The 16,627-nt window shown below is 38.1% G+C and overlaps 1 protein-coding gene across 9 annotated transcripts in view; it reads right to left on the reverse strand.

The window, feature by feature from the left end:
- The window catches only part of MGA (MGA, MAX dimerization protein), a 150,550-nt gene that overhangs the window by 28,800 nt on the left and 105,123 nt on the right, over positions 1–16,627 (reverse strand). For 7 of the 9 annotated variants that reach the window (XM_013966997.2, XM_018054415.1, XM_005685519.3 and 4 more), the window contains 4 exons: positions 4,089–4,315; positions 2,892–3,068; positions 2,225–2,297; positions 392–909 (listed from right to left, as the gene is read on the reverse strand). In XM_013966997.2, the coding sequence (XP_013822451.1) occupies positions 392–909; positions 2,225–2,297; positions 2,892–3,068; positions 4,089–4,315 (995 nt within the window). The remainder of the gene's footprint in view (positions 1–391; positions 910–2,224; positions 2,298–2,891; positions 3,069–4,088; positions 4,316–16,627) is intronic. The other 2 variants (XM_013966999.2, XM_013966998.2) reach the window with 1 other exon arrangement.

A 16,627-nucleotide genomic window follows, 5' to 3' on the forward strand; every position in this document is an offset into this window, starting at 1 on the left:
TTGCTTATCTTAAAAATTAACTTCATTTTATTTTAAAAGTTATCTGCTAATAATAATCCCAAGAACTAGACTGAATCCCTTATTATTCTTGCTTGACTGTCAAAATATCACTATAGCCTAGGTAAAACAGCTTAAGGGCAACCTTCTGGGAAGACTAGAAAGAAAACTATAAGCTAACACAGGGCTCTACCTTTCTGTTTGTAAATGTGCCAAAAATTCACCCTAGGTGTGCATCTAACCTAGGCCTATTACAAAAAGAGATGATGATTTTGTCACCCAGTTCCCAGGGAATGCAAAGATAAATAATATAAGGCCCACAAAGGGCTGTGAAAAATCAAGGTGGTACCTAAGTATAAAAAGGTGCTACATCCAGATTAAAGGTAATTCTCACCTGGATAAGCCCAGATGTGCTTGAACTGGGTTTACGTTTATAGGCCACAAGCTTCCCTGCAGGAGAAAGCCCTGTATAAAAGGGCAGACCTTTGCCTCCATGTAATCTCTCCCTCACTGAATCCAGGGCATCTGTCTGCACGGGAGAGACATCATCCATTTTCCCAGGGGATAATGGACCGTCAGGAGTCTCTGATCCAGATTTCTCAGCCATATCATCTTGATCTTGACATGATGGCATAGAGATTTTCACACGAGAAGAATAAACAGGAGGATTCTTTTCACCCCGGCTCTTTCGCTGAGAAGCCAACTCAATGATGAAGCTGCCCACCTTAAGTGACTGTGGCATGTTGCTATTGATGTGCTGGGATAAGATGCTCAAAATCTTGTTCCGATCCTCCTCCCAGTTGCAGTCTGAGATGATCTCGATCAGTTTGGTGGGACCACCAGGTGACCTCTGATGCACATAGGAGGTAGAAGCTGATTCCCCTTCATTGCAGGAAGATTTCCAGCTCTTTTCTGATAAGGAATTGAAAGATATTTCTGTATTATAACATTCTGTACTGAACTTTGAAAGATTTTCATTTTTCCTGAGTTCTCAGAAAGGTGCCAGGGGCATAGATATTCAACAGTTGTCCAGTATCCCATTCCCATGGACTTTCAGTGGTAAACTGACACTTACAATTTGGGAGTTTTCCATGAAAAATAGAAAAAGATTCCAGAAAATCAGACTATAATAGTCTTCACTATTCTACTCATTGGGCTCTCTTAATAAAAGTGAATCCCTCTTGAGACTGCTCTAAAAAGCCATTAACTATTACATAAGAAAGTACTATCTTGCAAACAAAGTATATAACCAGGGTTAGGCTTACTTAGTATAGTGTACTTGCTATCCATATAAGCAAAGCAAAGACACTTGCAAGATGCTTTGTAATATGTGAGGGGTAGAGTCAACCCTAAAGAACAGCAAGAAAGATGATGTTTTTGTTGGGGGAAAAAACCTTGCACTCTACCTCTAGTTTCCACTGCAAATATTTCTGAACTACTTCTGTGCCTCTGGATTTGATTGTTCCACTTCTACATTTCATGCAAGACCACTCACAACTCAAGTATGTTTACATTCATGGCAACACATTAACTAAATATACATTTCACTAGCTAGATTTCTATAGCAGATCTCCCCCAACCAATGTAGTACAGTTATCAATACATCAGGATAGCCAATTCCCTCAGCCTTCAGGGTGATCATGCTAATAGGCACCCTTTCCAATTGCCTTAATGTGCTAGCAACAGTATCATTTTTGTATGTTTATCATGCCATAAAAAAAGTTTAGCAGACACTGCTGCTTAAATGTCTGATGTCTTAAGAAGCACAATCAAAAACAAAAGGTTAATTCCCTAGACACTACCTTCATCATACTAATTCCAGCTGTAACATTTACTAAATAAATCAGTGATACTCCTTCCTTTTTCCCTCTGTACTCTCCAACTGCAGCAACTATTGAAAATCTCAGGTAAAATTTCAGTAACTAATGATGTCAAAATCGCTGAGGTTTGTAAAGGAGTTTTAAAAAAATCACCGACCTCATTCTGTTTCTTACAACACAACATACCACGAATACCAACAAATTGTATTTCTTAGAACAGGAAAGTTAAACACAGCAAAAAACTGGGAAAAAAACTTACCTATAGTGTCTATTTTTACCAAAACTAGAAACAAGGTAGGGAGACATGCTCTGGATTGGTAGCTTTGGTTCCCCCTCATTATTAGTATAGTCCATATCTATATATTAATAATTACTATCAAATGATAAGTCATAGTTTTCATTCTGACCTTGTGATTTATCAGAATCATCCTCCAGGTCACAAGTGAGTGGTTTCAAAGGCTGCTGTTCAGAAGCTGGCTCCTGACAAAGGGAACAATACAAACACTTCAGTTCAACACATATTTAATATCAAGGGACTATGACATACAAATTAAATCTCAAGGAAGCCTAAAATAATAGAAAAATTAAAGTACTCAAAGAACATCTTGACATCCACATTACCATCACACTATACAACCATAAAAACAAGTAGTCTTGCTGTTTAACATCTGTGATAGTGACTGAGTTACCAAGAAAATAATTAACATTGCATTTTATAGTGTAATTCTAGTAAAAAAGGAAAAATATTTGATGTTTAATGAAACAAGTTTCAACTATTTAGAAAATTCACCAATGCAGAAAGATCAAATCCTAATAAACCACATTATTAAAACCAAAAATGTTTAAATTTTCAAAATTACTCCAACTTCAGAAAGAGTAATACTTTTAAAATGACCTTAAGGGAATATGTTCTAGAATAGGTATGCAGAGAAACATAAATTGATATGCACATTATGTAAAGCTTCTCTGCCCCTAAAGAATTACTTCATATTATACCAACAGTAATGCAAATTCTAATACTAGCAACAAGCAATTGGAAGTTAAAAAGAGAAATCTATGCAATAAGGAATTCACCTTTACACTACAGTTCTCAGGACTAGAATGACATGAGCCCTGCTGCTGAAATGATGGAGATGGTGATGGTGATGGTTGTCTCTCTTCCTCTTTTTTTCGTTCATACACTCGAACTCGGGCACAAGTCATCATACTTTCAAAGTACAAGTAGACTGGATCCTTGTCTTCTTCCCGAATCTGTAAGTTTCATACAACAAAACATTCCAAATATTGGGGGGGGCGGGGGGAAGTCTCCAGGATTCCAAAAGGAAAAGGATGTAATCTTTGCTTCTATTACAACACTTAAAAATTTTTAATGCAAACTTACAGTTATATATTAGCACTGTATAGAGACCATACTAAATAGCACTGTACTGAACAATCTTTCTTCAATTTAATTAAACAGAAAGACTGAAATAGATTTACTAATAATCAGAACTGCTTAACCCATTAACACAAGAGAAGAATCAGATCTTCTATCTACTGCCTTCACCTGGTCATGCAACTATTTTAAACCTTAAACTTTATTGTATATAAAGACAATATGCTTTAAAAAGATCACAGTGACTCTCTAAAGTTTCTTCCTAATGCTTTTCTAATAGTGCATACTACATCTCAATCACTTAATATTCTATACTACATGAATAAAAGAACCTTCAGAAGACTTTTGCCAAGTCATTTTTTTTTAAAGCCGATTTGATATGATCCTCCTAAAGAGAGATTTAGCTATCTTTAAGAATTATAGTAATTCTGTACAGGTCCAAGTACAGCTTTTCTTCAACAGTAAATACTACAGGATACTATATGATCCTCAGTTGGTTGAGTCCACACATGCAGAACCACAGGCACAAAAAGCTAACTGTAACATTACACATGGACTTTTGACTGCACAAAGGGTCTACACTCCAAACTCTCCCTGTTGCTCAAGGGTCAATCATACTACTATTCACTCTACTTTTATGACATTTTTAAAATTAATTTATTTTTAGTTGAAGTTGATACTGCTTTACAGAATTTTGCTGTTTTCTGTCAACTTTTATGACACTTTTTAAATGCCATCAATTAAACTGACTAAATCAGAAAGGGAGATGGCTTGCAGACATACTACCTGAAAGCACCATGATTCACAAAATACAAACCAAAAATCTGGTTGAAACCCATTACCTTTACAAATTATTTTTATAACTTTCAATAAAAGATGTATAACTCTAAGCTTACCACAGGATTGGGTTTGGGAGTATATGCCCTCGCAGGTTTAATTCCCGTGAGTAGTTTGCCCTTCACAGTAGTAGATAAAACTTCTGGCTGAGGCAACAACAATGGTTTCATAGGCTCAATGACAGAAGGCGTTGGGATATACACTGGTTCTGGATCTACTTCACCTTCTACTTTCACCCACAGTGGGTAATGTCGAACAGGCTGTTCAGGTTCTGTTTCACAGATAGCTTAACAAAAGGAAGGGTAAGACAAAAGTTAACTGAGGCATTGTCAAAATATTCTCCCTCATAAAAAGCATTAAATCATTAAAATAATCAAACAGATAGATAACCCCTAAGAAACCTTTAGTTGGCCCTCATGAACCTTAATTTATTTATTTATTAACCAAATATTTGTTGAATACCTATTATAAATCAGACACTGCTTTAGATCCTAGAGTGAAAACAGCTATGACTAAAACAAAGTTCTTGCCTTCACAGAGTTTATAATCCACAGGAGAAAACAATCTAATAAACATATAGTATCAAGTAATAAGGACAACACAGAAAAATACAGATGGATAAATAAAGGATAAAGAGTTAACAGGAGATGCTATTATAATTAACATGATCAGAAGAGGCTTTTTCTATTATCCTAGAAAGACAATTATCCTATATTACACTTTTTAATTCTACAAATAACAACAAGTACTTTTTGAACCTATCTACAGAGTCTAAGCACTTACTATGTTTTAATTCATGTAACTGTAACAATGGTCCTTGAGATATTATTATTTCCATTTGGTTCCAAATAGGGAAAGGAGTATGTCATGGCTGTATATTGTCACCCTGATTATTTAACTTCTATGCAGAGTACATCATGAGAAATGCTGGGCTGGATGAAGCACAAGCTGGAGTCAAGATTGCCTGGAGAAATATCAGTACCTCAGATATGCCGATGACACTACCCTTATGGGAGAAAGTGAAGAACTAAAGAGCCTCTTGATGAAAGTGAAAGAGGACAGTGAAAAAGCTGGCTTAAAACTCAACATTCAGAAAACTAAGATCATGGCATCTGGTCCCATCACTTCATGGCAAATAGGCAAACAGTGGAAACAGTGACGGACTTTATTTTCTTGAGCTCCAAAACCACTGCAGGTGGTGACTGCAGCCATGAAATTAAAAGACTCTTGCTCCTTGGTAGAAAAGCTGTGACAAACCTAGACAGCATATCAAAAAGCAGAGACATTACTTTGCCAACAAAGGTCCGTCTAGTCAAAGCTATGGTTTTTCCAGTAGTCATGTATGGATGTGAGAGTTGGACTATAAAGAAAGCTGAGCGCTGAAGAACTGAAGCTTTTGAACTGTGGTGTTGGAGAAGACTCTTGAGAGTCCCCTGGACTGCAAGAAGATCCAACCAGTCCATCCTAAAGGAAATCAGTCCTGCATATTCATTGGAAGGACTGATGTTGAAACTGAAACTCCAATCCTTTGGCCACCTGATGGGAAGAACTGACTCATTTGTAAAGACCCTGATGCCGGGAAAGACTGAAGGCAGGAGGAGAAGGGGACAACAGAGGATGAGGTGGCTGGATGACATCACCAACTCTATGGATCTGAGTTTGAGTGAACTCTGGGAGTTGGTGATGGACAGGGAGGCCTGGCGTGCTGCAGTCCATGGGGTTGCAAAGAGTCTGAAATGACTAAGCAATTGAACTGATACTTTACAAAAGCTGAAGTTCAGGGAAGCCCAATAATAAGAGGCAGAACCTGGATCAAACCCAGTCAATCTGGTTCCAGACCTGTTACTGCTGCCTTCTGATGACAACTTCTATTCAGAAGTCAGCCTGAACTCAGCATAGAAGCAAAAATACATAAACAGGAAAGCAATGAAACCTAACTAAGACGAAATCATACCATCAACAAATTCTACACAAAGGAAAGCATGCACTGATTCTTAACCAAATGAAATAGAGGATTTGGTTAACAGGCTGTTGGCTGCTTTTTCAAAAGCAAATTACCCATTCCCATCAATAAGACAAGAGAAACAAACATTGTGTTTTGCATTTCAATGATCAGTGCTCAGAGAGGATAGCTCCAAACCAAAGACCCACAATCTTTGCCTAAAATCACATGAAAGGGGCAACTGACACTTAATCTTGCATAAGAAAGCAGTATCCAAACTGCTACCTGATCTCATAAGAAGTCCATTTGCTCTGAACACTAAAACCCAATTACTGATGAATAATTTTGTCTAAAAGTCTCCTAAGGCTAACATCATTCAGAGTGTAACTATAAAATACCAAGGGCGAAAAAACCTGAGCTAGAATGTGACTGAGTTAATTCATTAGCTACTTAGCAGCCTCTGTTATCCAACTTCTGTTAACTTAGTTTATTTATCACATTAATTCACAAAGGCTGTTAAAACCCCCAGTATTCATTCAGGTATTCAAATATTTGAACATTCATATGTATCAGACTTTGTAGACACAGTAATGAACAAAACTGATCAAAAATTCTTGCTTTCATGGAGGTTATATTTAAGTTGTAGAGGGACGAGGGTAAGACAGTCAATAAACAGGGAAAATAATGAAAATATGTAGGATTTTCAAGTGCTTATAAGGAAAAAACCAAGCACAGAGAAGTACTGATAAACTGTTTAGTGAGTATCTATGAGTATATATCTTAAGGGGGATGGTTGCAGTTTTTAAAAGGGTAAACCAGGGTGCCCTTACAAAGAAGGTGGTGTATACAGAGCCTCTATCAATCATTTGGTTAAAGCTTTGTTGTCTAGTTCTATGAATTATTTCACACATATTAATTTTACTACAAAAATAAAAGGCTTCAGGTCAAACAACATTGTCTTGCCTCTTTCAATCATCTTTCAAGGACTTTCTAAGCCTCCATAAACTAAGGATTTACTAAGAACTCTTTTCATCTTTTTTTTCTTTTGAAAATAACAGCTCATAACTTCACAATACTTCCAAAGAAAACCTCTTAAAATGTCTAAACATATTAATTTCTCACAGAGAATCAAAAACAACTCTAAATTTTGTGGATAAAACAGGAATTGTGGCTCCAATAAATAGGAGAGTTCACAAAATCTATTGAATTAGTTCTGTTGAGGACAGTGTTAAGACTGGAATGACAGCAACTAGGGTAAGCATTAAAAATTAAGACTACCATTGGGCAGAGACTACACCTGAAGCCATGAAAATGGACAGACTCCACATAAGACCCTAAACAACAGTCCATTTCCCCACACTTCCTTAACCCCGCTGTCCACTTGACTCCTTTACACAGTCTGGAATCCAAGACTGAACGCTTCTCTTTCCCCCTCACAATACACTTGAGATACTCCTACCTTTCATCTGAAACCCAGATAAAGGAAGTTAGCAAAGACACAATGAGGGGAGAGCCAGAGTAGCATATATTCACAGAAGCCAAGAACAGAAACCTGTTTCAAGAATAAAGTAATATATCCCCGTGTTTCTATTCAAATGCCTTCTAATACACACCATCTTCCCAAGGTTCTATAGTGTTATCATTTTGCCTTCTCAGTTCTCAAAAAGCCTTTTCTTCATGATACTTAAAACATGGCACTTTTGTTATTGTGGCATTTAAAATTATCATAAATATATATCTACATGTTTACCTGTTCATCAAATTGACAGTAATTTCTTACAGACTTAGTTTTAACTATCTATATCTTAACTCCTCTCACTCCTAGCAGTGTCCAGAGTACTTGCTTCATGAATGAAGTGTTGGGCAAGTAAGTCCCAGAAAACTGCTATGCTAACAATCAGCATACTATATTCATCTCCCTCCCATTCTGAAAGCATTTTAAACCTCTTTATTAAAAAAAAAAAAAAAAAAAACACCTCTTTATTGTGAAATACCCATATGTACAGAAACAATGTATATACAACTTAATAGCAATACATATTAACAAATATACAACCATGTAAACTCTATAAAGATTAAGAAATGAAATATGGCCATAAACCTCAGAAGCCTTTGCATGTCTTTCTCATAATTCCTTCCTACAAGCAAGTCACTTAAATTATTAGCCACCTCTCTGCATTCCTTTTTAACACCAAACATCATCACTAAACATCACAGCTTAATTTTGTCTACTTTTGAAATTACAGAGATGTATTCCCTGCCTAGCTTTTTTTTTCCTTCTCACTCAACAATTTTGTAAAATATATCTATATTCTACACATAAATCATTTATTTTTACTGTGGTATATACTATTCCACTGATTATTCATACTATTATTTATTCATTCTAATGCTATCAGATATCTGGGTTTGTTTGCAGGTTTTAGGTACTGTGAGTCATTGTGCCAAAACACTGTTGTAGAATGCAGTTCTGCTGGTTACTCTGGAGTCAAACTGCTAGACTAAGGGCATGTGAGTCACCAATCCCAGCAGAAACTGTCAAACTACTTTCCAAAGTGCTTATGCCAATTTACATTCCCACTAGCAGTACATCAAAGCTCCCATTTCTTAAGAGCTGATATCATCAGAGAATTTTAATTATAACCATTTTTGCAGGCATGCAGTAGAATCTTGCTGTGGATATAGTTTGCATTTCCAATTATAAATGAGATGGTCAACATCCGTCCTGAAGTGCTTCTAAAAGACTTGCCCCCACTTTTAAAAAAATATTTACATTTATTTGGCCATGGTGAATCTTAGTTGTGGCATGCAGATCTTTAGTTACGGGATGATAACTCTGTAGTCGCTGCATGTGAAATTTCAGTTGTGGAATGTGGGATCTAGTTATCTGACCAGCGATCGAACCCAGGTCCCAAGCACTGGAAGCACAGTATTAGCCTCTGGGCCACCAGAGACTTGCCCTTTCTAAAATGGGACTACTTAGTTCTGATTAATCTGCACCAATATCTCTGTATATTCTGGATACAAGTCCCTAAATATTGCAAGTATCTATTTTCTCACTGTAGCTTACATTTTCACTTGCTTAATGTCTTTAAGCAATGAGTTTCTCATTTTTAACTCATCAAATATATTGGCCTGGCCAAGAAGTTTGTTTGGATTTTTCTGTAAGATATTATGAAAAAACCTGAATGAACATTTTGGCCAACCCAGAAAGGACTGATTATTTCTCCTGTCACGCTTAAGAACCCTTCTACTAATATGAGATCATACACACACACGTGCATTTTTTTAAACATTATCTTCCAAAAGTTGTGTTGATTAGCTTTGACAATTGGGTCTGTAATCTATGTAGAAATTATTTCTATGTATAGCATGAGGAATAAAGTTTCACATATTCCCGATATGGATATTCAATGATTCCACCAACATTTACTGACGAGATCACCCTTTTCCTTACTCTTCTGCCACTTTTGTCAAACCAATTGCTCATGTGTCTGAGTCTACTGCAGCCTCTCTATTTGGCCTACTAGTCTATTCAGTTGGTACTCCAGCCAGAAGCATGGTTCTGTTGTTGTTGGCCACACCACACGGCCTGTGGGATCCTAGTTCCCCCACCAGAGATCGAACCCTTGCCTCCTGTACTTGAAGCATGAAGTTTTCAACCACTGGACTGCCAAGGAAGTCCCCATCCCATCTTAAAACGAGAGTTCTATAACTTTCGACATTTAGCAAGCAAGACCTCCCGCCTTATTCTAGACTGCCCTGGCTATTTCTAGGTGCATTTTCATATAAATTTTGGAATCAGCTTTTCAAGTTTCACATAAAAAGTTGTCACAATTTTGATTAGGATTGCAATGATTAGAACTGCAATGAAATTACAGATGAAAAAGAGAAGAAACACCATTACAATATTCAGTTTTGCTTGCTAGGAGTTTTTTGGGTTTGGGGTTTTTGTTGTTGTTTAAGAATGGATACTGAGAGGTTTCTGGGGAGATGATGGAGTAGGCAGCACCAAGATATATGATTCTAGATGTGAACAATAATTGTACTGGCAGAATCTGATATATTTTCAAACTCTGGAGTCTGATGAAGAATTGCACCTTTCAAGGGAGGACTGGGACAGTAAACGTTCATTAGGTTCAATTTCAGTTCTTGGCACAACAGCAGCTACTCATTCCTCATCACCTGGTCACCTGGCAAGCAGCTGTGCACGTGTTCCTGGAGCAGCTTGCAACACAGAGGGAGCAAGGGTGGGCAGAAAGGACCTTGTCCTCTAAATATCAGGGATCTCTGCTCTGACTGCTGCTTCTGGCCACAGAGGTGCACAGAGGCAGGAAGCCATTACTGTTGAAGCTACCCACTTGGTTGCAAGGCCTTATCCTTCTGTCTTAGGTAACTTCGAGGGGATTTAAAGGGACACCACCCTCTCCTCTCTTCACTTTTCACTCATCCCCCTTTACAGGAGACAGACACTAAAGACTAGAACACTTGGAAAAAAAAAAAAAACCCTGCATATACAAGGAAAATTAGAAAGGGACTCTGCATGCCTAGGGCTTCCCTCATCACTCAGCTGGTAAAGAATCTGCCTGCAATGCAGGAGACCCTGGTGTGATTCCTGTTCAGGAAGTTGCCCTAGGGAAGGAATAGGCTACCCACATCAGTATTCTTGGGCTTCCCAGGTGGCTCAGACAGTAAAGAATCTGCCTGCAATGTTCAGTACCTGGGTTGGAAAGATCCCCAAAAGGAGGGCATGGCAACCCACTCCAGTATTCTTGCCTAGAGAATACCCATGGACAGAGGAGCCTGGAGGGCTACAGTCCCTGGGGTCGCAGAGAGTCAACACAACTGAGCGACTAAGCACACACATGAATGCCTAAGGAAAGGCTTGACACAGACAGCCTACAAGAATCAAAAAAACAGAAACAGTTAAGAACAAAAAAATCCGAAGAAGGAAAAGAATCTGATTTCCAGAGTTATCACATTATCAGATTCAAATGTCCAGTGCTTCACAAAACATCACAAACCATACCAAAAAAAAAAAAGTATGGCCCATTTCAAAGAAAAAAAACAAATCGACCATCCCTGAAAAAGACCAAAAGATAGATATACCAAAGACTTTAAAATAACTGCCTTAAAGATACTCAAAAAAATCAAGGAAGATGTGGAGAAAGTCAAGAAAATAACATGTGAAAAAGATGGAAATATTGATAAAGAAACATAAAACATGAAAAGAAACCAAAAAGCAATCCTGGAGGTAAAAAAGCACAGTAACTAAAATGGAAATTAACTACAGGGACTCAAAGGCAGAATCAAATAGGCAAAAAAAACAATCAGCGAATCTGAAGATAGCACCATGGGAATCATGGAGTCTAAGGAAAAGAAATAAAACAGATTAAAGACAAGTGAACAGAACCTAAGGACCTGGGTGATACCATCAAGTAGACAAGTATAAGCATCACAGGCATTCCAGAGGGAGAAGAGAAAAAGTAATGGGCAGAGAGAATCTCTGAAGAAATAACAACTGAAAACTTTCAAATTTCAAGGAAAGACAAGAATATAAACATCCAGAAAGCGCAACAAATTCCAAGTAAGATGAACTCAGAGACCCACAGTGAGACACATTATAATCAAACTTTCAAAAGAGAAAGACAAAGAATCTTGAAAGCAGAAAGAGAGAAGCAAATTATCACTTACAAGAGATCCTCAATAAAATATGAGCAGATGTCTCATCAGAAACTCTGGAGGCCACCAGACAGTGATTGGATCTATCCGAAGTGTTAAAAGAAAAATACTATCAACCAAGAAACCTAAATGTAGCAAAATTGTCCTTCCAGAGAGAGAGAGAACCTAGTATTATTATAACAAGAGTCTATAAATGTACTCTTCATTTTCTATAGAATTTGAGAGATTAATATGCATTTAAAGGGAAAAAGCATTAGTATGAAAGTTATAATTATTGTTATTTTTAGTTTATAACTCTAAATTTTGTTTTTTTACATAATTTAAGAAATTAATGCATTTTAGAAATCATTTGCTTGTGAATACACAATGTATAAATATGTAACACTGTGACATTAACAATCAAAAGGTGTGGAAGTATAGCTATAAAGGAGGAGAGTTTTTTTTAATGTCAGTCAAGTTGATATAAATTTAGAGTGTTATAACTTCAGGATGGTAAATGTAAGCCCTGCGAACCAGTCCATTCTAAAGGAGATCGGTCCTGGGTGTTCTTTGGAAGGAATGATGCTAAAGCTGAAACTCCAGTACTTTGGCCACCTCATGCAAAGAGGTGACTCACTGGAAAAGACTCTGGTGCTGGAAGGGATTGGGGGCAGGAGGAGAAGGGGACGACAGAAGATGAGATGGCTGGATGGCATCACCGACTCGATGAACATGAGTTTGAGTGAACTCTGGGAGTTGGTGATGGACAGGGAGGCCTGGCGTGTTGCAACTCATGGGATCGCAAAGAGTCGGACACGACTGAGCGACTGAACTGAACTGATGGTAACCAAAAAAGAAAAAAAAAAAAACCTACACAAAACACACAAAGGGAAATGAGAAGAAATTTCAATCATTTCACAACAAAATACCAACTAAGAACAAAATAATAAGAGTAACCCAGGAACCGAGGAACCTAAGAGTTATTAAGTATACAGAAAAACAAACAGCACAATGACAGAAGATCCTTCTTATTGATAACTATTTTAAACATAGATTAAAATCTCCATCAAAAGAAAGATTGGCAGAATTGATTTTAAAAGAAAAACAACATGATCTAATTATACCCTGTCACCAAGAGACTCACTTGAGATCCAAAGGCACAAACAGGCTGAAAGTGACAGAAAATGATAATCCATGCAAACGGTAACCAGAAAAGAATAGGGATGGGTATACTAAGACCAAAGTAAACATCAAATCAAAAAACAGACAAAGAAGGATGTGTGTGTGTTAGTCACTCAGTCATGTCCAACTCTTTGCAACCCCAGAGACTGTAGCCCAGTAGGTTTCTCTGTCCATGGAATTCTCTGGGCAAGCATACTGGAGTGGGTAGCACATTCCCTTCTTCCTGACCCAAGGATCAAACTTGGGTCTCCTGCATTGCAGGCATATTCTTTACCATCTGAGCCACCAGCGAACCCAACAAAGAAGGATGTCATATACTAATAAAATGTTCAATACATCCAGAAAAAATAACTTCTACAAACATTCATACACCTAATGACAGATCATCAAAATACATGAAGCAAAAACTGACAAAATTGTCATAGATGGCATCTTCTTCCATCATAAGGCTGTTTTGCCTACATTGAATGCCCGCAGTTCAGTGTAGCAGTCATTGTTATATGTCAGATAGCTCTTCTGGATAACTTGCTGCAGCTTCTATACCAGTACTTGCTGCTTATCCGTGGATTTATTTGTATGTCATGGAAATAGTTTCTTTCCATAAACCTTAAGAACCAAACACAGCTAGCTTTAAACTTTTCACCCTCTCTCAGAAGATTTCATAGAATTCAAGACAATTAGGGGCTTTTTTGCCAAGAAAATGCACTGGTCATAACAAACACCCTCTTCCAACAACACAAGAGAAGACTCGACACATGGACATCACCAGATGGTCAACACCGAAATCAGATTGATTATATTCTTTGCAGCCAAAGATGGAGAAGCTCTATACAGTCAACAAAAACAAGACCAGGAGCTGACTGTGGCTCAGATCATGAACTCCTTATTACCAAATTCGACTAAAATTGAAGAAAGTAGGGGAAACCGCTTGACCATCCAGGTATGACCTAAATCAAATCCCTTATGATTATACAGTGGAAGTGAGAAATAGATTTAAGGGACTAGATCTGATAGAGTGCCTGACGAACTATGAAATGAGGTTTGTGACATTGTACAGGAGACAGGGATCAAGACCATCCCCATGGAAAAGAAATGCAAAAAAGCAAAATGGCTGTCTGGGGAGGCCTTACAAATAGCTGTGAAAAGAAGAGAGGGGAAAAGCAAAGGAGAAAAGGAAAGATATAAGCATCTGAATGCAGAGTTCCAGAGAATAGCAAGAAGAGATAAGAAAGCCTTCTTCAGCGATCAATGCAAAGAAATAGAGGAAAAGAACAGAATGGGAAAGACTAGAGATTCTTCAAGAAAATTAGAGATACCAAGGGAACATTTCATGCAAAGATGGGCTCAATAAAGGACAGAAATGGTATGGACCTAACAGAAGCAGAAGATATTAAGAGGTGGCAAGAATACACAGAAGAATTGTACAAAAAAGATCTTCACGACCCAGATAATCACGATGGTGTGATCACTTACCTAGAGCCAGACATCCTGGAACGTGAAGTCAAGTGGGCCTTAGAAAGCATTGCTACGAACAAAGCTAGTGGAGGTGATGGAATTCCAGTTGAGCTATTTCAACTCCTGAAAGATGATGCTGTGAAAGTGCTGCACTCAATATGCCAGCAAGTTTGGAAAACTCAGCAGTGGCCACAGGACTGGAAAAGGTCAGTTTTTATTCCAATCCCAAAGAAAGGCAATGCCAAAGAATGCTCAAACTACTGCACAATTGCGCTTATCTCACATGCTAGTAAACTAATGCTCAAAATTCTCCAAGCCAGGCTTCAGCAATATGTGCACCATGAACTTCCTGATGTTCAAGCTGCTTTTAGAAAAGGCAGAGGAACCAGAGATCAAATTGCCAACATCCACTGGATCATCAAAAAAGCAAGAGAGTTTCAGAAAAACATCTACTTCTGCTTTACTGACTATGCCAAAGCCTTTGACTGTGTGGATCACAATAAACTGTGGAAAATTCTGAAAGAGATGGAATACCAGACTACCTGACCTGCCTCTTGAGAAATCTGCATGCAGGTCAGGAAGCAGCAGTTAGAACTAGACATGGAACAACACACTGGTTCCAAATAGGAAAAGGAGTACATCAAGGCTGTATATTGTCACCCTGCTTATTTAACTTATGTGCAGAGTACATCATAAGAAATGCTTGACTGGAAGAAACACAAGCTGGAATCAAGATTGCCAGGAGAAATATCAATAACCTCAGATACGCAGATGACACCACCCTTATGGCAGAAAGTGAAGAGGAGCTAAAAAGCCTCTTGATGAAATTGAAAGAGGAGAGTGAAAAAGTTGGCTTAAAGTTCAACATTCAGAAAACAAAGATCATGGCATCTGGTCCCATCACTTCATGGGAAATAGACGGGGAAACAGTGGAAACAGTGTCAGACTTTATTTTTGGGGGGTTCCAAAATCACTGCAGATAGTGATTGCGGCCATGAAATTAAAAGACGCTTACTCCTTGGAAGAAAAGTTATGACCAACCTAGATAGTATATTCAAAAGCAGAGACATTACTTTGCCGACTAAGGTCCGTCTAGTCACGGCTATGGTTTTCCTGTGGTCATGTATGGATGTTAGATCTGGACTGTGAAGAAGGCTGAGCACTGAAGAATTTATGCTTTTGAACTGTGGTGTTGGAGAAGACTCTTGAGAGTCCCTTGGACTGCAAGGAGATCTAACCAGTCCATTCTGAAGGAGATCAGCCTTGGGATTTCTTTGGAGGGAATGATGCTAAAGCTGAAACTCCAGGACTTTGGCCACCTCATGCAAAGAGTTGACTCATTGGAAAAGACTGATGCTGGGAGGGATTGGGGGTAGGAGGAGAAGGGGACGACCGAGGATGAGATGGCTGGATGGCATCACGGACTCGATGGACTTGAGTCTGAGTGAACTCCGGGAGATGGTGATGAACACGGAGGCCTGGCGTGCTGCGATTCATGGGGTCGCAAAGAGTCGGACACGACTGAGCGACTGAACTGAACTGAGCTTAGGAGAATGTTGTGACTGGTATGATACTCTATTCAAACCACTGAAACTTTCTCAGTGTCAGCAATAAGACTGTTTTGCTTTTTTATCATTCATATGTTCACTGGAGTAGCACTTTTAGTTTCCTTCAAGAACTTTTTCTTTGCATTTACAACTTAGCTAACTGGTGAAAGCTTTATAGCTTTCAGCCCATCTCAGCTTTTGACATGCCTTCCTCACTAAGCTTAATCACTTCTAGCTTTGATTTAAAATGAGATATGCAAGACCATTCCTTTTACTTGAAAACTTAAGAGACTACTGTAGGGTTATCAATTGGCCTAATTTCATTATTGTTGTGTCTTAGGAAACATGGAGGTCAAGCAGAGGGAGACAGATGGGAAATGGTAGCTAGAGTAGTCAGAATACACACAACACTCATTAAGTTTGCCATCTTGTATTGGTACAATTCATACAAGTGTATAATAATGAAAAAATCTGAAATATCGTGAGAATTACCAAAATATGACACAGAGGCATGAAAGGAGCAAGCTTTGCTGGAAAAATGGTGCCAACAGACTTGCTGGACACTGATTGCCACAAACCTTCAATTTATAAAAACTGCGATATATTCAAATTACAATAGAATGAGGTATGCTTGTGAGTGTCTTTGTTTATCCCAATTATATCAGCTTTACAGTAAAATCAGGTAGTATAAGTCTACCAACTACGTCCTTGTTTATCAAAGGACTACTCTAAGTCCTTTATTTTCCATATAAATTTTAGAAACAACTCACCAATTTCTACCAAAAGAAGCCTACTGAGGTTTTGACTGGAA

Source organism: Capra hircus, chromosome 10 (assembly GCF_001704415.2).
Source record: "Capra hircus breed San Clemente chromosome 10, ASM170441v1, whole genome shotgun sequence".
Classification (NCBI taxonomy): Eukaryota; Metazoa; Chordata; class Mammalia; order Artiodactyla; family Bovidae; genus Capra; species Capra hircus.